The sequence below is a fragment of the Ovis canadensis genome, chromosome 8 (genome assembly GCF_042477335.2).
Source record: "Ovis canadensis isolate MfBH-ARS-UI-01 breed Bighorn chromosome 8, ARS-UI_OviCan_v2, whole genome shotgun sequence".
Taxonomy (NCBI): domain Eukaryota; kingdom Metazoa; phylum Chordata; class Mammalia; order Artiodactyla; family Bovidae; genus Ovis; species Ovis canadensis.
In genome coordinates, this window is record NC_091252.1 from 95,495,510 (window position 1) to 95,518,154 (window position 22,645).

Consider the following 22,645-nt stretch of genomic DNA (forward strand, 5'->3'; position numbering starts at 1 on the left):
GGTTCCCATTCATTAAGGGATCGAATGTATGGTAACAGGGCTGCGCGGCAGCCTTTACATCACTTAGGTTCTAAACCTCATTTTCCCCTCCCTGTCGGTCGAGGGTGGGAACCTGGGAGTCCAGGTTGGGCAGCACCTCCATCCCCCGAGAGCGCCCCCGGGGGAGACACGGAGGCGGGGGGTCCCGCGAGGTAGCGGCGGGCACTGCAGGCCTGGGGTTCCCGCACCTGCGCGCGCGCGCGCGCCGCGCGGCTTCCGGCCGCGCGCGGGGACGCGCTCACGTGACCGGGCCTGGGCGGAGCCGGGCGGGCGGGGATCACCTGAACAAGGCTGTCACGTGAGCGGGGCGGGGCGGGGGCGGGGGCGGGGCCGACCGGCGGTCACGTGACAGCCCCCCGGGCCGCCGCCGAGCCCAGAAGAGCCGCGCGCCCCTCGAGCTCCCCCGGCTCGTCGCTAGCTCCTCGCGCTCCTGTCCGTCTCCGCCTGCCGCCCTGGCTGCACACCCGTGTCCCGGCCGCCGCCCCCGGCCGCCGCGCGCCGCTCGCCCGGCTCCGGACGCGCAGCCCGGGCCCGGCGCGATGGAGGCGGCCGCCGGCCGGAGCTCGCACCTGGGGCCCGCGCCCGCCGGGCGCCCGCTGCGGTGCCCGCTCCTACTGCAGCTGCAGCTGCTGCTGCTGCTGCTGCTGCTGCCGCCGGGCTGGCTTCCCGGGGCTGCGGGCACCCAGGGCGCCGAGTTCCCAGAGCTGTGCAGGTGGGTGGCTTGCCGGGGCACGGGCTTCGGTCGCGGTGCCCCAGCGCGCGGCGGGCGGGATGGGGGTTCAGGGAGCGCCCGCGGGGGAGGGGCCGGGGTCCCCGAGTCTTCTCCTTGGGTCTGCCCGTCCCCGACGGAAAGTTGCCGCCGTGCCGGCGAAGGATAAGAGACCCGGGGGTCATCGGTGTCCACGGGCAGGGGGTGGGGGGCGCTTGGCCCGCGCTGGCCCGGGGTCCGCCGTCCGGCCACTTGTGGCTGTCACCAAGTCCGGGGCGGCTTTGAGTGCGTGCGAGCGGCCGGGTGACACCCTGCGGGCGCCCTCACGCCCAGCGGTGCGCCTGCGAAAAAGTTGGGAGGACGCAGGAATCCCCGGCTTCGCTTTGTTCCCACTCCGCCTTTCCCCCAAAGTTCCACCAGCGGGGCTTCAGATGCGCCCCTTAAGGTGGACAGACTCACCCGTAGGACCGGCCGTGGGGTTGGGGGGGGAGGGGTTTGGTTTCATTTGCTGATTGATTTCCTCCATGTGGGTTTTCCATTTGTAAAGTAGCTTTTTCTGCAGAAGTTGACTTTTTTTTTTTTTTAAATCGGGGGAATGGAGAGTGGTCATTCAATATTGGCTTTCGAGACTTCACCCTTCACTTCTGCGAGCTGAACTTCCTGTCTCGTTGTTCGCATGATGTCATTGTCTCCGGGTGGATTATTCTAGTGGAGTCTTTTGCTTTGGGAACCATGACTGTATAATCGTTGGTCCCAGTGAGGACTGTTAAGTGTCCTGCCGTGGCTGGGAGTCCCGGGGTTGGGGAACTGCCAATTCCATGTATTTTTCTAACTAACCTTCTCTGGACTGTTTAGGATGATGGAAAATACAGCTTTTATTTAATTTTTTAAACCTTGGTGAAAAAGGGGTGAAGTTCTGAAAGAGTCGTGGACAAAGAAGTCAGCAATTATCCCTGGCGCTAGCAATTTACCTCTCAGAATGAAGCGAAGTGTAGCCCACTTGGAGCTGAATTTTGAGCTTACGGTGAGGTGTATGGGGTTCTTAGTCTTCCTTTGCGTTGCAGATGGTCTTATTACCCCTGAATTGAGAAGTTGCAGAAATGATTACTCTGAGGAGAGTGAGGCTGAACGCACAGTGGAAGCGGAAAGGCCCATATTCTTTGTCCTTTTTTGGAAAGGTATTGGGGGCCCAGGGAGAGTTAACTGCACATTAGTTTATAGGCCAGTTAACTGCCCTAAGATACATAAGTTACTCATAGAAGCCCCCTGTTACAGTGAAAAGCCACAGTCACTGACCCAAGGTCAGGCTGTGACTGATCTTTAAAGGAGGACTTTTTGGGGTAATGGCTGCTGTAACCATAGGCATCCATGAGAAATTAGCTCAGCTTGGCCTAGCAGTGTTAAAGTCTTGGTTGCTGGCAGATTGGAATTGATTTCTTAATAAAGTTGGCCTCAAGGGCAGACCCCTACTCTGGAGCTGCTGCAGGGGATTCTTGCTTTTGCTTTAGGGTAGTCATCCTAGCACCTGGACCATGGTTCACAAACTCATCTCCAAATGGAACTTGGCCTCTTGGTCCAGTAGAAAATGGCCGTTGTATCTTGAAATGCGTCTCCTCATGGTCACACGTGGGCCTGACTTAGCAAGTGCTTGACAGTGTCCTGAGGGGACTTGCATGTTTTTAGCATGTACCTTCTGAGGTCTTAGGACAGGTCCTTTCTGCCAGGCTTCTGAGGACTGCAGCCCCAGCCAGGTTGCAGCTGGGTGGGCTTCGGCACATTTCTTTCCGGTTACTGCTCTGTGGTTTCACATTCAGACTTGTCTAGAGCCGCATTTAACAGTCTCTACTTCAGACCCACTCCCTGAAATTTGAAATTTGTTTTTTTTTTTTTCCTGTTTCAAATGCATACCTTGGCTTAAATACTGAAAACATTTTTTTTCCCCCTTTAGGGAAAGGGGTTAAAAAAAAAATCTTTTCTTGAGTGAAATCAGACTGCCTAAAAGTTCCTTCACTGTAGCACATATTTGAATGGGAATGTGGGCTGATCATGTCTTTAAGTCCACTTTGAAAAATTCTACCGAGTAGCCCTGAAGCAGGCTGTTCTTGGCAGCCTTTTCTTCCAGCCCTGGGCGTCCATCCGTAAATAGCTGCCCAGGCCTTGCCGTGAGTGTGAAGAGCAGACTTCTGCTCTTGCAGAAGTTTGCGCCGCTTTTCGGTGGCAGTGGTCCCCACGGACACAGGGTCACATTCCAAATGTCCGCAAATTGGTTGCTGGTAACGAGGAACATGTTATTCCATGGAAGACTCTCCCGGTTCCTGGTGGTTTGGTGCCCGGTGTAGTCCCTAGCTCCCCTCTCGCAGGTTTGGGGTGCCTGGACACCTTCTGGCGGCCGCAGGAACCCTGGCAGGCAGGTCTCACGGTCACTGGAAAGGGGGGTTGATTGTGGGGCAGCGGCCTCTCCTCCCAAGTCCAGCTCTCTAGACCCCGGGAGGGTACCTTTTGCCTATGGCCCCTTAGAACCAAGAGGAGGGAAGTTGGGGCCCACTTCAGGGAGGCCTGCAGGGCACCCGTGTGGCTCAGACCCCTCCTGGGGTGAGTGTGGTGGGCAGGGGTCGTCCCCAAGTGGCTCGTTAGCAGAAGGGATGAAGGCAGCCGAGGAGAGACTGTGCCTGCAGCGGCTTTAGCATCTTTAGCCGGGCGCTGCAAAGCAGGGATGACGACGGCCAGCCGCCCAGAGTGTATCTGCTCTCCCAGCACTTTGAGCGTGTGTCCTTCGGAGAGCCTCAGTTGTGCATTCTAGAAGCTTCATGAGGATGGATGCACTCGGCGAGTCCTGCGCTGTGGAAGAAGTCGGAGGTTTTTAATCCCTCGGCTGTTTCTTGGGAGGTGGTGTGTGGTGGAGAGAAAGCACTGGAATCCAGAGGCCACCGTGGCTGCCACTGGGTCTGGCAGGCACGGCAGGACTGGGGCGTGGAGTGCTGAGCTGTATGGGATGTGCAGAGGTCGGGGGGCAGGGTCTGTGGGGACAGGAGGTCAGGGGGCAGAGGCCAGAGGCCGTGAAGAGTCACCCGAAGAGACCAGAAGGCCCTCCGCTTGTCTACAGCTTCACCCTCTTCCGTACGAGATATACTTTGTAAAAGGCCGTTCTACACGTGCGTGGTAATGGGTGACTTTCTACCCTTTATTTTGGTGTTAACAACATTCTTAATGAGTAAAGGCTTAACAGTTTATACGAGTTATAAAATAATGCTTTGGGCTGTTTTAAGTAGTTAAGTACCTTAAAGTGTATTTAGAACAAGCTTTCCCCCAATTGTTTCTGTATAAACGCTGCAACTTTTTTTTTTTTTTTTTTTTTTTATTGAGGACAAGAGAGTAATGAAGCCAGCTGGGAGCTGAGGTTGGTTTAGTTGATGTCTCTAAGGAGACATTTTTTTTCCCTGCGATTTTTCCGAAGGAACAGTGCTTATATGCCTAATTTGGGCCACATGTTGAACCTGGATCACATCCACTTGTGTGTATATGTTTCTTGCAACAATAAGTGTGTGTGTAGCCCAAGATTATTAACTGTGGGTAGACACATGCTTTAATTCTTAGACCATCATCCTGACAATAGTCCCAGGGAATGAACTCCTGATTGGGCTTCATATCTTTTATCAATGTTTCACAGAGGGAGTTTTAAAAGATGGGGTTGAGTGAAATCATTTAGATGTCTCATCTTTATTTTGATCTTGGCATGTGTAACTGTGCTGTGCTGGGAAGAGAGAATTCACGACAGTCGCAGAACTGGGGCTGATGGAAGAAAGTAACTCATTATTTTGCAGATACTGTTCTTTTTCTGCTTCCCCCCCGCCTTTTTTTAATTGTCCCAGCCAGGAGCCCTCTCGGCAGTGACCCCACTGGTCATGGAGGTGGAGGTAGCTGAGATCGGATATACCTGTGAGTCCTTTTTATTTTCCGCATAGCTGAATCATGACCAGTGAGGGACAGAGGCCTGAATTCTTGTTAATGGTGTCTCCTCACCTTTAGTCCTGGCAAGGTGACAAAGGACTCATTTATTCTCCAAGTGATCCATCGACATTTCTTAAGTAGAGGGGAAAACTGGGAGGGGTCAGAGTGGAGACACCACCATCTGGAAGCTCTGGATCCAGAGAACTGGTGGCCACCACTGCTCCCCTTTTGCTAATTTTATTTTATTAAACGTTTGAATTTCTTTTGTTAATTTTAAGTAATGTGTAATCTAAGTTTTGATTTTTTTTTTTTTTTGACCCAAGACTAATCTAGATGTTACTAGTTTTTTGGGCTGTTACAAATAAAGCTGTAGTAAATATTCATGTACAGGATTTTGTGTGGACACATGTTCTATTTTTGGATAGATACCTAGGAGTGAGATTGTTCAGTGGCTGGGGAGTGAGGGTTGATTTATGGAGCTGCAAACTGACTTCTGAAGTGGTTGTCCACGTTGCCTCTCCATCATCGGTGTCAGAGTTCCGGTGTTTCTACATCCTTGTCAGCACTTGGTCTTATCAGTCTTTTTAATTTTAGCCATCCTGGTGGGTTTGTAGTGGTATCTCAGTATGGTTTTAATTTTCATATCCCTGCTGACTCATGACGTTGAACATCTTTTCTTGTATTTATTTGGATGCCTCATGAGGTTGAACGTCTTTCATGTGCTTATTGACCACTTGAATATCTTTTGTTGTGATTCTCAAGAAAATCTCTTGCCCCTCTTCCCTGAACACACTTGTGTTTCAAGAGTTCTTTACGTTTTTGGAGTCAGGTCCTTCCTCAGGTCTGTATAGTGTGTATTTCCCCCCCAGTCTTTGGATTGCTTTTTTTTTCTTCCCCTTAATATGTCCTTTGAAAACTAAGTATTTCTTAATTTTGATGAACTTCAATTTATCCTTTTTTTTTTTTTCTTTTAAATCAGGCTTTTTGTAGCCTATGAAATCTTTGTACCAAGGTTTCTTAGCCTTAGGACATTTGACATTTGGCCTGAATAAATATTTGTTGTGGGGTCTGTCCTTTGCATTGTGGGGTGTTAAGAGCACCCTGTCTTCCCAGGTAGCTCAGTGGTAAAGAATTTGTCTGCCAATGCAGGAGATGCAGGTTCAATCCCTGGGTTGGGAAGCTCCCCTGGAGAAGGAAATGGCAACCCACTTTGGTATTCTTGCCTGGAAAATTCCATGGACAGTGGAACCTGATGGGCTACAGTCTGTGGGGCAACAAGGAGTCCGACATGACTGAGCACCGCCCCCCCCGCCCCCCCATTTTCTGATGTTTTATATAGGAAGCTTGCAACTGAATTTTTAAGTGAGTTCAGGCTGCAGCTTTCTTGCTGTATTATTCTTGGATGGGTTCAGTATCAAGAATGTTTTGCTTTGTGGGAAGAGCCAGTTAGTTTTTAGTATATTGTATGATACGGAATAGTTTTTGTATAGGATGGACAATTTCTGTTCCTTAAATTTTGGTAGAACTCAGTAGTAAAACTGTCTGGGCCTTGTGCCTTTGTGGAGATAGAATGTAGTGGAAGAGGAGTTTCAGTTTTGTCTGTTTACTCAGATTCTGTACTTTTTCTTGAGCAAGTTTTGATAATCTGTATTTTTCTAGGAAATTGTCATTTAAATTATGTATTCACATATAAATATGTAGCATTTACTCTTATGCTTTTGGAAATGCCTTTTGAATCTGTAGGTAAATGTAAAAAATTCCTGATGTTTATTTATGTATTTTTCCCCTCAATTAGGTTTACTAAAGATTTTTCTAGTCTTTTTAGCCTTTTCAAAAGAACTAGTATTTATTTTACCATCTTTGTCACCATTAATTTTTATTTTATTTATGCCCTCTGTTTAAAAAATTTCCTTAAAAATTTTTTCTGATTTAAAAAAAAATTTTTTTTTCTTAAACAAATTTCTTTCAGTGCAGTAGAGTTGACTTACAATATTATGTTAATTTCTGCTTCACAACAAAGTGATTCAGTTACGCCTGCATGTTCTTTTTTGTCGTCTTTTCCATTTGGTTTATCACAGGATATTGACTATAGTTTCCTATGCTATACACTAGGATTTTGTTGTTTATCTTCTTTTTTCCCCTAATTTAAATTGAAAGCTTAGATCTTTTAAATCAGCTTGCATGACTAAACTATGAATTTAAAGCTGTGTGTTTCTTTTTCCTGAGTATTATGCTACTTATGGGTTTTGATACATAGATTTTTCATCCTTCAGTTCTAAATATTTTCTTCTTATACCCCAAAATGCTAACTATTTGAATTTCTTGGATCCACCAGTTTTTAAAAATCTTTTGTTCTCTAGGTAAATGGAATTTTCCCCTCATGTGGGCAGTAAAAGTGTGAAATTGTGGCCTAAAACCTCCTTGAGTTGGGTGTTCTGTGTGTTTGGGAAAAAAAGGTTCTCTCTTTGTGTCAAAGTTTCCTTATTGTGCTGTTCAGCCTTTCTTTATCGTAACATATACTTGACCTGCTTGGTCTGTCGTTTATACTTTGTATCTGACTACCACTGTGGGCAGGGTTCCAGAAGAATGGCTTCTGTCCTCTTTCCCAGCCTAGCAGTTCTCCTGTTGTTTGTGAGCTCTTCAACTTTTTTCTGTTTCTTAGAAACATTCCAGCAGGGTCTGGAGTTGATGCATACTCACAGCTGCCTCTTCATGGTTGCCACGATTTCCCTCATCCCTTGGAAGACGTAAAGCTCTCCTCGGCTTGCTCTGTGAATTGCTCTTTCGTTGGGCCCAGTGTCTGTGGGCATTTGCCATCTCATTTTCATGGTGTGGGTGCCCTTGCGACGGCTGGTGCCTCTTGATTGTGCTCTTTGCGTTGAGCCTCCGCTGGGACGTTTGTGGCCTCTTTTTGCGCAGCTGTGCAGGATGGAGCTGGGAGCAGTTGTTGAAGCTTGGCTGCAAGTTGCTGGGGGGAGGCCGGGGGATGGGCAGGGCGTTCCTCTGGCTGGTGTGTCCCTGTGGCTGGTCTTAGGTGCTTTTCCGTCCTCCTCAACATCACTCCCAGCCCTGTTCCTGCTTGGAGACAGCTGCTGGGCCCTCATTGATGGCCGCTGGCAGAGGACAGTGTGTTCTGCCTGTAGCTGGAGTCCGCAGAGCTGGATTTCTGAGTTGGCGGTGGCCAGTCACCTCTTTCCTCTGCGTCTCAGTTTCCTTCTCAGGAAGGCTGGGAGTGGAGTTTTGGAGGTCACTGTCCTGCTTTTCAATGGGGAACTCTTTCTCCTCTTTACTAGTTGGAAAGCCTCGTGGGCCAGTTAACTGACCTGCTGAGGTTTTGATTTTCTTCAGTGTCAAATCAGGGTGCTAATCACGTTTTTAGGGTAGTGTGAGAACCAGAGTGTGTCTAGGTGCCCAGCCATCCTTAGTGGTCATAAACGGTGGTGGCGGTGATTGCTTTCTTTCTGCAAGTTAGGGCTCTGTGCGTCAGATCAGTGATATTTTTAGCTGGTTCCCCTGCACCCCCCTGGTTCTCTCAGTGTCCAGGGGCTTTTTGCCTCAACACGAGGGCATTTCTTCTTCATCCATCCTATACATTGGCACTCCATGGGAAAGTTCTTTTGAGTAAGAAGTGTTTCCATCATTTAAAGTTTTAAAACCACGGGGCTGTGTGATTCTCAGGGTCTAGTTTGCATCCAGGCTTCTGCGGTTCTGAGGCTCCATCCTTCAAGATTCTTCCAGCTCCCGAGTAGCAGAAAGCCCAGCTAAGTTTGCTTACACAAGGAGGAGCTTGCTGATAGGAGGTGTGGGGTTGGGGCGGGTGCCAGGTGCCATATGTCGGGTGGCCCCAGGCCCTTTCCTGCCTTTTTCTTGGCATTGTCCTCCTTCCTGCGGTGGCCTACCACCCCAGGGGGCGGGGGAGAGCCTCCTGATTTCATTTTTTGGTAGAAGGTCCTGAAGCCCCGAGGACTTCTGCATGGGTGTCAGTGCTGTGGAGGGGCTCAGCCCCGTCTCCCTGGAGGAGGGGTGGGTCTTAGATTCCAGGGCGTCTGCTGTAGGTGGGGATTGGGTGCAAGAATGCAGGCCAGTGGGAAGCGTTGTGAGAGCCCTTCACCAGTTTCACGGTGCCGCATGACTTAAGAAGCAGCTGCCACAGGCGGGGTTTTGAGGTGCCTGGAGTGGTGCGTCACGCCTATTTCTGTCCTCGTGGTAACCAGCGCGAGGGGCCAGCCTGTGTGCATCCTCCACGGCTGGGGTGGGTGGAGGGGAAGATCCTAGCCCCTCTGGGTTCTGCGAGCATGAAGCTTGCCCTTCAGATGGGCCAGAGACCTTGGGTGGGATTTTTATGTTGTTGCTTTAAGATCCTTCCATGAATCTCTGGAGGGTGGCTTCCTCCTTCAGGGCTAGGGGGTGGGTACAATTTTGCAGGTGTCACTCTTCACTTTGGGGCTCAGAGATGTAAGAAATCTGAGGTCGTGAAAGTTAGCAGTTCGAGTTTTGTTTTGGGGTACAGAGGGAGCAGGGAAAGATGAAGGAAAATGGAGACAGTGAAGCTTGGCCTTTGCCAGCCAGCAGCCAGGGAGGTCTTTTTAAATCAGAGCCTGTGTGCTTTAAGGGAATGGGAGCCCACTCCAGCATTCCTGTGTGCAGAATCCCATGGACAAAGGAGCCTGGCGGGCTACAGTCCATGGGGTCGCGTGCAGTTCTTCCCACGTACGTGTGTGCAGGAATAGACACGCGGCGGGCACGTGGAGAGCTTGTCCAGGAGCCGACCGGCCACCGGATGTTGACTTGTAACGTTAGTTTGTCACCATCTGGGTGACTCGCTCTAGTCAAAAGCCAGTTAGACATCTTCAAAACACTTGTTTGGTACTGAAAGCCGCTCCCCAGCACCCTGGCCTGTAAACAGAAACCCCAAACCATGAGCATGGACGTGCTGAAGGGTGGCTTCTTAGAAGTGACAAGAATGTGTCCCCGCTGAGTCACCCCTTCGCGTCCTCTGAGACCCCTCCGCCTGCCATCTGCCGGAGGAGTGTCACTCACCACAAACAAAGTGAGAAACCCGCGTGGCTCACTCTCCCCCCTTTTGAGCGTCCATCCTTTGGCAGAGGCCGGGTGAGTTAGCTGCTTGGGTGAGTGAGCGAGCCTGGGGAGAGGCGTATGGGGCGGGGCTGTTGTATGGAGGGTGCTGGGTCCGCAGGCCTGTCTATAGAGGGGGAGCTTTTGCTTTTTTTTAGGAAGCGAGGGGGTCAACTGCGCATCTGACCCAGGGAAGGGTGTGCTAGGCAGAGGGATCACGTTATCAAGTGTTCCAGCTGGGATGCTGGCTGACACGGCTGGAAAGTGGCAGCGGGGCCGACGTGCAGCAAGAGCAAGAAAGAGGGTGGGAGACGGGAATTTCCGGAGAGGGTTGGCTGGGGCCACGTCCTGTAGGCCATCAAGAGTGACTCTGGAAGAGAGTGTGTAGGTGTGTTTAACTGAATCCCTTTGCCGTGTGGCAGAAATGGGCACAATGTTGTAAATCAACTCTATTTCAATAAAAAATATTAAAAAAAAGAAGAATGACTCTGGATTTTATTCTGAGGGAGGTGGGATCCTGGGAGGATTTTGAGCCCAGGAGTGACCTCGGGTAGGGACGGCCTGAGGGGGATTTTTGCCGGACCAGGTAAGTGGTTATAACAGATTGGACCAGGGTCATGGTGCAGAGTGGTCTGATTTTGGGGACTTTGAAGATGAAGCTGGTGGACTCTGCCTAGGACTGGAGGTGGGGTGGGGTGGGGTGGGGTGAGGTGGGGGAATAGGGACTGAGCTGAAAGGATGGAGCTGCCGTTTTCAGAGGGAGTGGCGGTGGGGAAGTAGGGGCCGCCTGGAGAGTGGGTGGAGGTTGTGACAGTGTTGGGGGTCATTCCGTGGAAGTGCATGGTAGGGGTGGGGAGCCAGTGGAGCCAAGGTTCTTTCAGGCGGCATGAAGGTGACACTGATGTGGCCCTGTGCTTCCTGTTGCCAGCAGCGGGTGGTAGGGTTTCTGAGTCCTGTGACCCCAGCATCTTCAAAGCAGAGACTGTTCTCCTGCGGCAGCCTCGCTGGCCTTTGTGAAGAACTCCGTCTGGGTAGTGGCCCCATCACCGTCCGAACTAACCAGCTGAGCTGACTGCCCAGAAAGTAGGAAGGCGGGGGGCTCCCCTGGTGGCTCCGTGGTGAAGAATCCACCTCCCAAGGCAGGAGACACGGGTTCGAGCCCCGATCCAGGCTGATCCCATGTGCCGAGGAGGAGCTAAGCCCATGCCCCCATCACTACTGAGTCTGTGCTCTGGAGCCCGGGAGCTGCAACTCCTGAAGCGTGAGTGCCCTAAAACCTGTGCTCTGCAAGCAGAGAGCTTCTGCAGGACAGCAAAGAGGAAGCCCTGCTCGCCGCAACTAGAGCAGAGTCTGCACAGCAATGAACCTGGCACAGCCCCCCCTACCCCTGCCCCAAACAAAGGAAGGTAGCCTTTCTCTTGTCCTAGAGGCTTTGAAGGCAGGGTGCTGGGTCCCTGAGGGTTTGGGGGACGTTGGTGATGGTCTCTGAGGGGACTGAGCCTTAAAGTTTGATCTCTATGCCGTGAGCCGATGTTAAAGGCAGTTGAATTCCGACATCCATGTGATGATTAAGGAGGAGGTTCAGCCTGTAATTCAAGCCTTCGTTTTGCATTTGAGGAACAAAGAAAGTACCTAGATTGTAAAAGGGGCCTCATGGAGCAGGGTTGAAACCCTGGCCTGCGTCCTGGGGCTGTAGAGTCGCTGGGAGCAAAAACGCAGCAAGTGCAGCAGTGGGCGCACCGGCCGGCCCTTGGAGGCAGACCTCGGGTGCAGAGGGCGTTGGCCTCCAGGTTCCTGGAAGCCCCTTGAGGAAGAGCGTGTCTGTCCTTTTCCACAGGTTTCCGATCCATCAGGCCTTTGTTCTGGTGGCAGCTGGTGGCTGCGTGGTGCGGGCTTGGGTGGGCCTGAGTGCCTGTCTTGTTCTGAGAGATCCCAGGAGGCGGCTGGCATGCGTGTGTCTAGGTGTGTGTTCTGAGCTCCCCCCACTCTCTGTCTTGAGCTTCATCAGCTCCGTGGAGCTGGCCCCCAAACCAGGCTCCCACCCTCATCCTGGCAGTGTTGTGAGGTCACAGTCCTTTTGAAAGGACTTAACCAGGCCAACTCAGTTTTTAACCCGTCTTTGAGTCCTGCTGTTGATCCAGATGAGAGCTTAGGTGACAGTCCCTCAACAGCTCCACGTTTCCAGTCTCGTTTTCCTGGTGGTGGCTGTGGGGTGGATGACTTTTGGAGACTGGCAGGTGAGGCTCTGAGTGCTTAAGTGTGTCCCCCAAAGCTGGGTGGGGGTGGGATTCAGGCCCACGAGTGTGGGCTCCTTCCCCATCCCTCGGCACTTTGTGGCTTGCCTCAGCTTCTCGGGACCTCTCCCGGACACTCAGGGTGCTGGCGTTAGAGCCGTGCCTGCCGACCCCCTGGCGCCTCCACGCTCATGCCACCGGAGTCTCTCCTCCAGCGTGATTGCTCTCCAGACCACTGGCTTCCTGCTCCCAGACCCTGTGTCACTACAGGGAAAACCAGAGATTAATGTCTGGCATTTCCTTGCCTTTTTTTTTTTTTTTTTTTTTTGCTGGCCTCGTATCTTTATCCACAGCTTTGTGGGTTTGTTAGAATAGGAAGTGAAGTACTTCCTATATAAGCTTTGGCCACGATGCTCTATCAAACTTTTGTGTCCCCCCAGCGCCTGCAGATCAGGGTGCGTATTCCTCGTGCCAAATCAGATTCTTCTCTCATCGTGTCAGAAGCAGAGAGTTATAGACAACAGGGGTTACATTATGCTCTTGACATTTCTGCTGCAAATGTGCATTTTGGAAACCCTGCCTTCCTTTCCCCCTGCCACCCCTCCCCTCTCCCCGCCATCCTCCCCCTTTGCTATTTTAGGAGACTGTTCCAGATTTTCGAGGGTCGGTGGTCTGGAGGGATGAGCTGAGAAACTCTCTGATAATGATAAGAGGCAGTGGTGAGCCAAATGTTCCCTGAGTGTTTCGTTAGAGCCCTTGGATGTAGGCCAGAAGCAGAGAAATCTTTTTTTTTTTTTCCTGTTCAGGTTGGAAAGACTTTGCATTCCCCTCGTCCCCCAGATTTGGTATTGGCTGCTCACTCCAGATTTAGAAAAACAGTCCTCTAGCCAGTGACCATGTTATATGAATTTACTTGTATACCACCAACTTTCTTTTTTTTAAGGAAACCAGATCATAGATTCACACGTACTTGTTAATTTTACTGCTGGTTCCATTGTACCTCTCATCTGCTTTATATACTGATGAGTGTAGGCCAGTCATCAAATGTTTCTTGGCCACTTGACCATTATTACCATAACCCCAGGACTTGTGGGAGTGAGGGAACCAAGATCTCTAAAGAATATGGACAGAATGAAGGTTCATGGAGCTGCTTTGTGTTGGAGGGGAAGGGACTCAATTTTCTGAGATTTTTTTTTTTTCTTTAAGGTGTTGGGCATTCCATTTTATAATTAAACTGTCTGTACTCCGTTTTATCTATTTTTAAAAATTTTACCTGTTTTTGGCTCTGCTGGGTCCTGGTTGCTTTGTGTGGGTTTTTCTCCAGTTGCAGTGAGCTGGGGCTGCTCTTCTTGCAGTGCGTGGGCTTCTCATTGCGGGGCCTTCTCTTGTGGCCGAGCACGGGCTCTAGAGGCGGGGGCTTCAGTAGTTGCAGCTCACGGGCGTAGTTGCAGCTCCTCAGCACGTGGAGTCTTCCCGGACTAGGGATCGAACTCACATCTCCTGCCTTGGCAGGCGAATTCTTATCCACAGCATTATCAGGGAAGTCCTAGACTTCAGTTTAGATGTTAGCTGTTTTAAGAATTAGAAAGAACCCCACATTGTATTTGCAGAGTGTTAAGTTTTGCAGATATTCAGTGATGATGTATACGAAAGCTTGCTGCTGCTGCTGCTGCTGCTAAGTCGCTTCAGTCGTGTCCGACTCTGTGCGACCCCATAGACAGCAGCCCACCAGGCTCCCCCGTCCCTGGGATTCTCCAGGCAAGAACACCGGAGAGGAGTCCTAAGACACCAGTGTCAAATAGCTGAGAGGAGTCGTCCAGTTATAGCCATCTGGCTTTTTCTTTTGTTTTCTCTCTTTTGCACGGACATTGGCATCACGTTTGGTAGAAATGGCTCTGTTTCTCTTCATGAACCTTTATGATCTCCAGGCAGTTGTGATGGCCAGTTAGATCGGCTTCTTCCTTGCTGCCCCCGAATTGGTCCCGTTTTGACCGGGTTGGGCTCTCAGTGTGGCATTTGCCGGGGACCAGTATTGGGAAGGTAGGGACACCTTGCCGTCTCCGGGTTGGTTGATGGTCTGCTCGTTGTGTGCTTCCTTCTAATTGGTGATCTTCTAATTGGTTGCGTGCCAGCAGTTTTCAGGATATTATGAAATGTAAACCAAATGAGATTAAAATGGAACCTCTGGGCCTCGGAACAGATGCAGACTGACTGCTGTCGTCCAGGGTGGTTTTGGCAGAGGCCGTGGGATCATGGTCAAGGGCAGATGGTCTCAAGCTTTCTTGAACCGAGGGACCACAGCCTGTGTCCTCAGTTTATCTGATGAGATGAATCGTCCACCCCCAGGGCCTATCTCAGCTACAGAATTCAGTTTGAGACCCAGGTTTGAGATCCCCTGGAGAAGGGAAAAGCCACCTTCTCTAGTATTCCTGCTTGGAGAATCCCATGGACAGAGGTCCCTGACGGGCTGCAGTCCATGGGGCTACAGTCCATGGGGTTGCAAAGAGCTGGACACGACTGAGCAACTAACAGTGAGCTCAGAAAAGTGTCTTTTTTTGATCAGTATGGTGTGGGGTGGCCTGGATCTTCACAGAAGTCTTCACCAACAGCTTCTCCTCAGGGGCCATGCTCAGGTGCATTCACTCACTCTGGAAATCGGCACTCGGGGTCTGCCATTTCAGGGGCATCTATTGAGACAAGACTGAAGCTCCTAAAGTCTCCTGGAATGCTTTGCTAGCTTCACTGTTGTACTTAAAAGTAAATATCTTCTGAAAAGTGTTAAAAAAAGCTTAAAAAAAAATTGCAGGTAAATGAGGCAGTTGATCTTAGTGTGAGCGTTTGCCCTTGGGGCTGGGATGGGCCTGGGCTAGTGCCTGGCGTTGTCATTTCATAGCTGTGTGACGTTGAACAGGGGGTTTCATGTCTCTGAGCCGTGGAGTCTGGCTCTAAAGTGGAGGAATTCGAGAGAGTTGAGTAACCGTGTACAGTGCATGGGCGGCCTGCTGTCCAGACGTCAGGACCTGGGCTCCCCTGTGGTTTCCTTCCCAGCCTGCCAGCATATGCTGATCCTGTCCACGTATATGTCACTCTGTCATTCTGGGACGGAGGACACGCCTGTCCTGAGTCACGGGGCTGTGGGGGATACCAGGCACATAAGATCTAGCAGTGGGTGGTGGGAAATGCCAGGAGGGTTAGTGTCAGAGCTGAGGATAACAGCAGGGGCCAGCCCATGCGGTCCGGAGGGCATTGCGTGCAAACCCGTGTGTTTAATTGCCAGGTTTGCTTTGAAGTGAACATGGGAGTTTTCAAGAGTGGGAGGGGGACATTGGCTACTGATGTTTCATACTCTGGAGAAAGAGGTAGCATGGCAAGGATTTTGCTTGCGTGTGCTACTTTTCGAAGCCAGGGTTCTTGTCCAGGTGGTTTTGTGTCCAGAAGAGCGCTGCTAACTGAGGTTAGGCTGTCTCCTCGCAGGATTGGAACTGATTGTAAGACCCCAAAGTGGGCGAGGCCTCTGAGTGCTGTTTTCCAAAGACCACACACTTCCTGGGGTTCTCCTGCTCCGTCTTCTGGCATCCTGTTTCTCACAGATGAGATGGGGGACAGCTTAGAACCATGGTGTCTCATAGAAGTCTTGGCCTGATAGGAGAGTCAAGAGTTTCGTGAAGATGCCCACTGGGCTTTTATACTATCTGCATGCTAGTCGATGCTTGTAAAGCAAATATATTTCAAACATTTGTGTGTGTATCTGTCTGAATAAAGACTACATTTCCACCCAACTTGGAGATGTTTTCTTCCATGGTTTGTTCCCTGCTAAAAGTTTAAAATTTTAATATTACAGCTCATTTTTCTCTTTGGTCTGACACGTTAGACTCATTTTTTCCTGTTAGTTCCCCCCCCTCCCCGCCTTTATTTATGTAAGCCCAAAAAGCTTAGTGTAGAATATAGACTTTTCTGGGAATCTCAGCTGAATGGTTTCAGTTGCTTGGCTCTTAAATAAATCTTACTGTTGTGTTTCCTCATTTTGGCTGTATGTGTTCACCTCATGTAGAGAATTTTCTAGTGGAAAACTTTTGGACAAAATATTATTATTCCTCTAACATTTCATTAAATTTTATTTAGTCTATGTGCTTTTATTGTTTCTGAAGCCATTCTCTCGTTCTCAAATACGATCACAGTGCTTTAAAACTTCAGCATAAGTTTAAAGAATGATTTCGGCCTCGGCCATTCTGGTAGTTTGCCTTTCAATCTTGGCAAGGAGGCTAGAATTATCTAGTGCCAAACGCGTAGTTCTCTCAAGTGCTAACGGATATTTATTTGACTTTCACATTTAGGGAAATCATCTTTAAAACGTGTTTATTAAGGATGATAATTTAACTAAGGGGCACAGCAGTTGACACTATAGGTTTTGGAATATGCTTCGTGAGTTTTCAGATCGATGATTTCAACTGAACAATCATTCCTGAGCTCCTAACGATACAAGGCGTTGGGCGTGTGTGTCTGTTTTAAAGCAGACGTGTCTGTTGGAATCGGACCCTCTCAAGTGCTGACTGAGGACTCTTCACCCAAGAGCTGCAGTTTAGGTTTGTGAGTCGCTGTCTTGTGTTGGTGGTTCAGTCAAACCCTTGAAGACACCCAGCACTCGAGTACTTTCACAGCACCCTCCCCTCCTTACTCACATAACCACTTATCATTTTGATTAATCTTGAGAGAACGCAAATATGAAATACAAGTAGAGAAGAGAAACACGATTGACTCGGGCAGCGTCTTTCTAGGAACTCAGATTGCCAGATCGTCAGGACAGCACCCCCCACTTCCCTCTCTCCTCTCTTTTCTGCTCCGCTCACACATGCTGTTTACATCTGCCTTATTTAACTATCACCTCTGTAAAAATGGCAGTGGGTTTCTGTTTTAAGAAAAGCGTAGTGTTCTCAGTCACCACGTGCATTTCTTTAGAGTTGATTGCCACCAATTCACTCATTCTAAAATACCTTCACACAGCTCTCATGTTGTGGAACACTTTAATGATGCCAGTGCTTTACACTTGGTGTCTGCTATTCTGGAAAAACTTAGGGGCCCTGAGTAAGAGATTCACAATTTGCCTTAATTAACTGTATTTAATAGAAAAGTCTACTAATACTCTGCACGTAACAACACTAGCTGAAAATTTTAAGGAAACATCCATAGTCTGGATCTTTGAGCAGCCTGTTTTTGCTTCAAGTTCAGAATCAAAACTGGTTCCTTTAATCTGTGTGACCAGGTGTTCCCATCTCCTGGATCTCATCTGCTGCTCTCTCTGTCCACCTCGCTCCAGCCACAGGGCCCTTCCTTCCTTTCCATCCGTGTGCTAAGTTTATTCCTGCCATAGGACCTCGGAATGACTGGTCAGTCTGCTGGAATATCCTTCCCACCACATCTTCCCCTCGGTTGCTCATTTTGTCATTCAGGTCAGCCTGAGTTTGAGATCAGTTACTCTTCTGGATTCCAATCACATTTCTGTTACTTTGTTACTGTTTTGTGCTAGAAGGTGGAATTCTCCTGTGTATTTGCTTACCTGTTTATTTTCTGTCCTCGCCTGGAATATACACTCCAAGAGGGCAGGGCGTTTTTGGAATAATCATTGCTTGATCATTTCTGTACTCCTCACTAAGTATTTCAGACTTACTTGTGAAGCGAATGAAGAAAGGTTATGAAGGTCAAAAGCAACAGGCCTGGATAGATGACTTGCTGGTGCCTGGTGTTACTTGGGTCATTTTCTTGGGCCATGGAACTCTGGACTTGGGGGGTAAAAGGTGCTGCTTACTGGTAGGAGGGCTGAGTTTAGCGGTAATTGCATCCGAGTCCAGTGTCATCCCAAGGCCGGTGCTTGCCAAAGCCCAAAGCGCTCCAGCCTGTTTTTCAGGTCCTTGCAGTTCAGTGGCTGTCAGAACTCCCAGCGGAGCATTCACAGCCCTGCCCGAGTGCTGACGTGTGCCCAGGTCCTTGGTTTCCTGGCAGGTGGCGTTGATCGGTCCCCAGATCTGGGTTCAGGAGCACACCTGGCTCCTTGTCTGCCAGTAACCTTCCTGTTGGGGTTCCTCATTGCTGGACGGGGTTCTTGGGGAGACTGCCCGTGGGCAAGGAAGGGTGTGTTGCCTGGGGTTTGTGCCAAGTTAGTGCTCTGACACCCAGTGGAAGGGGAGCCCGTAAGTGGACTGGTCCTATGGGGGCTGTATTCTCCCGTCAAGCTGGTGCTGCCCACGGTAAGCTCCTGACACATACTTGTGGTTTCCAGGCTTAGCAACCTCAAGGTCTCACACCCGGTTCCTCCACAATTCCAGGGTAGGAATTCTGATTTACCTTCTGTCCTTTCAACAATACCGTTGCATTAATGTACCTTTTGCATTTTGTGAGGAACTTTTAATTTACTCTCATTTCCTATCTACCCTTATTGAGGAAATTTTTACAAAATTGACACAGCATTCTCCCTGGGAAGAGTGGAGAATTGAGAAGCCTTATTTGTTTGTCAGAGAAAACTGACAAACGTTATAGTTGACCCTTGAACAGTGCAGGTATTAGGAGTGTGACACCCCACCCCGCCCTCCCCACCCCTGTTGAAAGTTCCCATCCAGCTTTACGGTTCATCCCCTGCATCCACAGTCTGCATCTGTGCATTCAGCAACTATACCTTGTAGCGTTTGGTATATGGCAGCACAGTACTTAATGAAAAAAATTCCTTTATAAGTGGACCCGTGCAGTTCAAATCCATGTTGTTCGAGGGTCAGCTGTTATTTTGTCTCGAGTATGCAGATCGGTTCATGGACAGTTACTCAGTGTCTACTTTGCCAGAGGTTTGAACAGACAGCGAGTTTCATTGCATATAAAATACTTCATGTAGTGAATCAACCGAAAGTTAATTTTGTCTGATTTTGGATCTGTCGCCTGATGGCACAGCTTCATCTTGTCACTTTGGGTTTGAACTATTAAAGGTAAAACCAGAACCAGAACTATCTCACGTGCTATAACTAGTTTTTAAATAAGATAAACAAAATTAAAAACAAACATTTGGCTTTGCAGCATTCCACGGTGATTGGAAAGGTCACTGCCTTAAAACTCAACATAATTCTTGAGCAATTACTTAAATATCTGAGTTGGTATTCTTAAATTAATGGTAAAATTTTAAGTATTTTAATGCTTAGGGAGTCTTGAGGCTGCTTCAGGGCGGATTGAACTAGATCGAGGTGGTATTTAGTGGTTTCTGCCCTGGCTTCTATTCAACTTAACATAGTTTGACTTTAGTATTTTTGGCTAATGAAAGTGTATCTTCTAGGTTATGGTAGTCTTAAGCTTGAATGTGGCTTGAATATGAAACTAGAGAGAAGTTTAATTATTGGCAGATCAGTGACAGTGACAAATTGCTTTTCTTCCTTTCTAGTTATACATGGGAAGCAGTGGATACCAAAAATAACATGCTTTATAAAATCAACATCTGTGGAAATATGGGTATTGCCCAGTGTGGACCATCAAGTGCTGTTTGTATGCATGACTTGAAGACAGACAGCTTTCATTCTGTGGGTAAGTAAAACTGCCGTTAGCTTGCTACACGTGCGGGATCCTGATTTTGCAAAAATGGCTCTATGTATGTAAGCTGTCTCTTTAATTATATAAGCTTATGATCCATAATATATATTTTACGTTTTACAGGCGTTCAAAGTGGTAGCAATGTAAATGTCTGCTCTGAGACAGGGTTAGGCTCCTCCCGTCCAGCGGATGCGGTGCAGTCAGTCGTTACGAAGATTGATGCGCCTCTGTGTTTATTGCTACAGAAGGATGTTTCCTATATGGCTCTGCCTTCTCCTGTTTTTTCTTAAACCCTGTCTTTCCTTTTCTTCCTCTTTCACCCCCATTTCCTCTGGTGCCCAACTCCCTTCCCAATTGTATCTTTCTGCTTTGTGCTGTGGTGGTTTGAGTCTCAGGCAGTCTGTATTCACGTGGGGTCGTAGATGGTCCCTGGCTTTGGGCTCCCCCTAAAAATTAAATGGTCCTAAGGGCTTCCTCCCAGAGGAAAAAGCACAGACCTCTTTCCTAGGGCTCATTTCATTTGCCCAGCGGCCCTGGTTGGTGTTATTTTTTTGGTCGGGATCCCTTTCCTTTGGGAGGATAATGGGTCCACGTGGTTGATGGCCCCGCCACATTATATGGAGCATGAAAGATGGAGCGTGAAAGGGGCAGATGTGTAAAGAGACGGGCGGATGTGAGAGCAGGAGGTGTCATCCTCGGGGGTGGTGGCGTGGGTGTCCGTGGTGACCTGCAACCCGGGCCTTTTCGGGGGTGAGGTCTGACGGTGCGGGTCGGGGCGAAGTGGACATGGCACGTGACTGGTGACTGTGTGGCGCCAGGAAGAGGAGACTCGGCTTTGGAGTTGGGAGGGGCGGGTTCCTTTGGTAGCGCCATCTGTCATCTTGAACGCAAATTCCTAAGCACACTTGAAAGGGCTTTTTAGAAAGTAATGTTTAGAAAAAGAAGAGCGAGGTCTGGGAGGTCTGCTGGTCGAGCTCCAGAGTCTGCCTGGCTTCCCTCTCCCCCGACACGGAGACAGTCTAGACTGGGAACGGTGGTCGGAGGGACTTGGGGCCCAGGACAGAGATCTGAGAAAGCACTAGCTCGTTCTGAACTCCGGGGCCAAATTTTACTATTTTGTGAAATACTTAAAAAAATGTGTGGGGCTTTCCTGGTGGTCCCGTGGTTAAGAGTCCTCACTCCCAATGCAGGGGGCCTGGGTTCGATCCCCTGGCCAGGGAACTAGAGCCTGCATGCCTCGGCAAAGAGGCAAGTTTGCATGCTACAATTAAGACCCAGGGCAGCCAAATTAAAAAAAAAGCGCAAATGAGATCATCAGTTTCTTAGTTTGAACAACTCAGGGAGAGAGGCCCCAAGTGGGCCTGTTGGCTGGTGTTACTTAGGTTTTTAGGAAGAAGAAAAGTAGTTTTCCTCTTGATTTTATTATAATACGGGCTATAGTATTTTTGGCTAGTGAAAGTGTGCTTCTAGTTTGCGGCAGCACAGTAGAGTGTAACGTAGATGGGTACCAGACACTAGGAGGAGGATTTGTGAACTTGGCACAAAATTTGAGAATGACCAAGTTAGATAGGCTTCGAAAGCTCAGGCAGGAGAGTTGGTATTTTCTGGGGCAGATAGTGGATCCGTTATAAATTCTTTGTGACGGTAATTGGGGGAGGTGATCTGATAAAATGTTTTTCAGAAAGCTGGGCCTGGTGAGGTTGGTTGAAAGGGAGAGTTAAAAAAGATGAGTTGTTACCGGTTGACACTGATATAAAACAGCTGTTTCTAATCTCATTTTACTCCCAGACACACATGACATACTTTTCCTGGGGCCTCAGCGCCTCCGCCCCCCTGCCCCCCCGCACCCCCGCCCCCCCGCCCCGGGGGAGAGAATGGCATGCTAGATGGAGTGTGCTTTCAGCACTGGCGGTTATTGCCCTGCCCTTCAACTCACAAAAGCACACGTGTGTGAGCGAGTGAGAGCGACGCGAACATTAGCACAGGTCGTCTTGAATCTGATCTCATTTTGCTCATGTGTGTTATACAGTTGGAATAACTAAATTTGTTCTTATAAATTCAGTTTTATAGCTAATCACTAAACTTGGTGTGCACTTACATGCCAGGTGTTCTGTTTCTAAGTAAAAAGTACCTCATTTAACTCATGCATCAACTTCTGAAGTAGATGGTCTCATTTCCCTCGTTTTAGAAGGGAGAAAGCTGAAGCACTACATGGATAAGCAGCTCGCCAGAGGTTGTGTGGTTGTGGATTTGAATGCTGACAGGCCAGCTGCAGAGCCTGTGGACTTATTTGGCTTCTTACTCTCCGATCACAGCGTCCCATCAGACAGTTATAGCGCTAATATGGGAACTCTGGTGGGTAACCTGAACTCCTGGCTCTTAGAGGACAGCTGGAAACTAACATCAGTTTGCTAGAAAGGGGAGACAAACATGAATTTTGGAAAATGGCCGCAAAAACTGGAGCTCCCAATAGATCAGAGACAAGAAGAGCTAGTTTAGCAACAGATCCAAACACATAGGAGAACTGAATGTATAACCTGAAATTTGGATATAATTAAGCTATGTATCTCCTAGGAAACAATATTAGACATCTCCTTTGTATTGTGTTACAGAGATTATGGATTAATTAAAAGTAAAAAGACAATAGAACATTGGCGGGGGGAACCTAGTGAAATAGAAATATAATCTGAAGGAGGTAGGAATTTCTCTTAATAAATGATAAGAAAAACAATGCAGCAGCAAAATGGCAAAGTCTCTAAGAACAGGCAATTCACAAAAGAAGAAATCCAGATGGTCAATTCAGCTTCATTAGTAAGCCAGGCATAAATGCAAATCAAAGCAATAATGAAATCTAGTTTTCCTTCAGTCACATTGGCAGAAATTTAAATGGTTGAATCACGGAATGCTGGCAGGGAGCCTAGAAACGGGCACATTCGTATATGACTATAGGAAGATGGTTGTCTCTAACCCTTATGGGAAGATAATTGTTGATGTGAGTTTTATAGTGCCCATAGGGCAGTTTTTGTACTTACAAACAAATATTAAAACCTCAACTTTGGTCTAAATAATATTACATTAT

At 48.8% G+C, this 22,645-nt stretch overlaps 1 protein-coding gene across 1 annotated transcript in view; it reads left to right on the top strand.

Annotated features, from left to right (window-relative positions):
- The first annotated feature begins 364 nt into the window (after nucleotides 1-364).
- The window catches only part of IGF2R (insulin like growth factor 2 receptor), a 103,170-nt gene continuing 80,889 nt past the window's right edge, over nucleotides 365-22,645 (top strand). Inside the window, exons 1-2 of the mRNA XM_069598858.1 lie at nucleotides 365-751; nucleotides 19,421-19,560. Coding sequence (XP_069454959.1) covers nucleotides 579-751; nucleotides 19,421-19,560 — 313 coding nt within the window. The 5' untranslated portion in view covers nucleotides 365-578. The remainder of the gene's footprint in view (nucleotides 752-19,420; nucleotides 19,561-22,645) is intronic.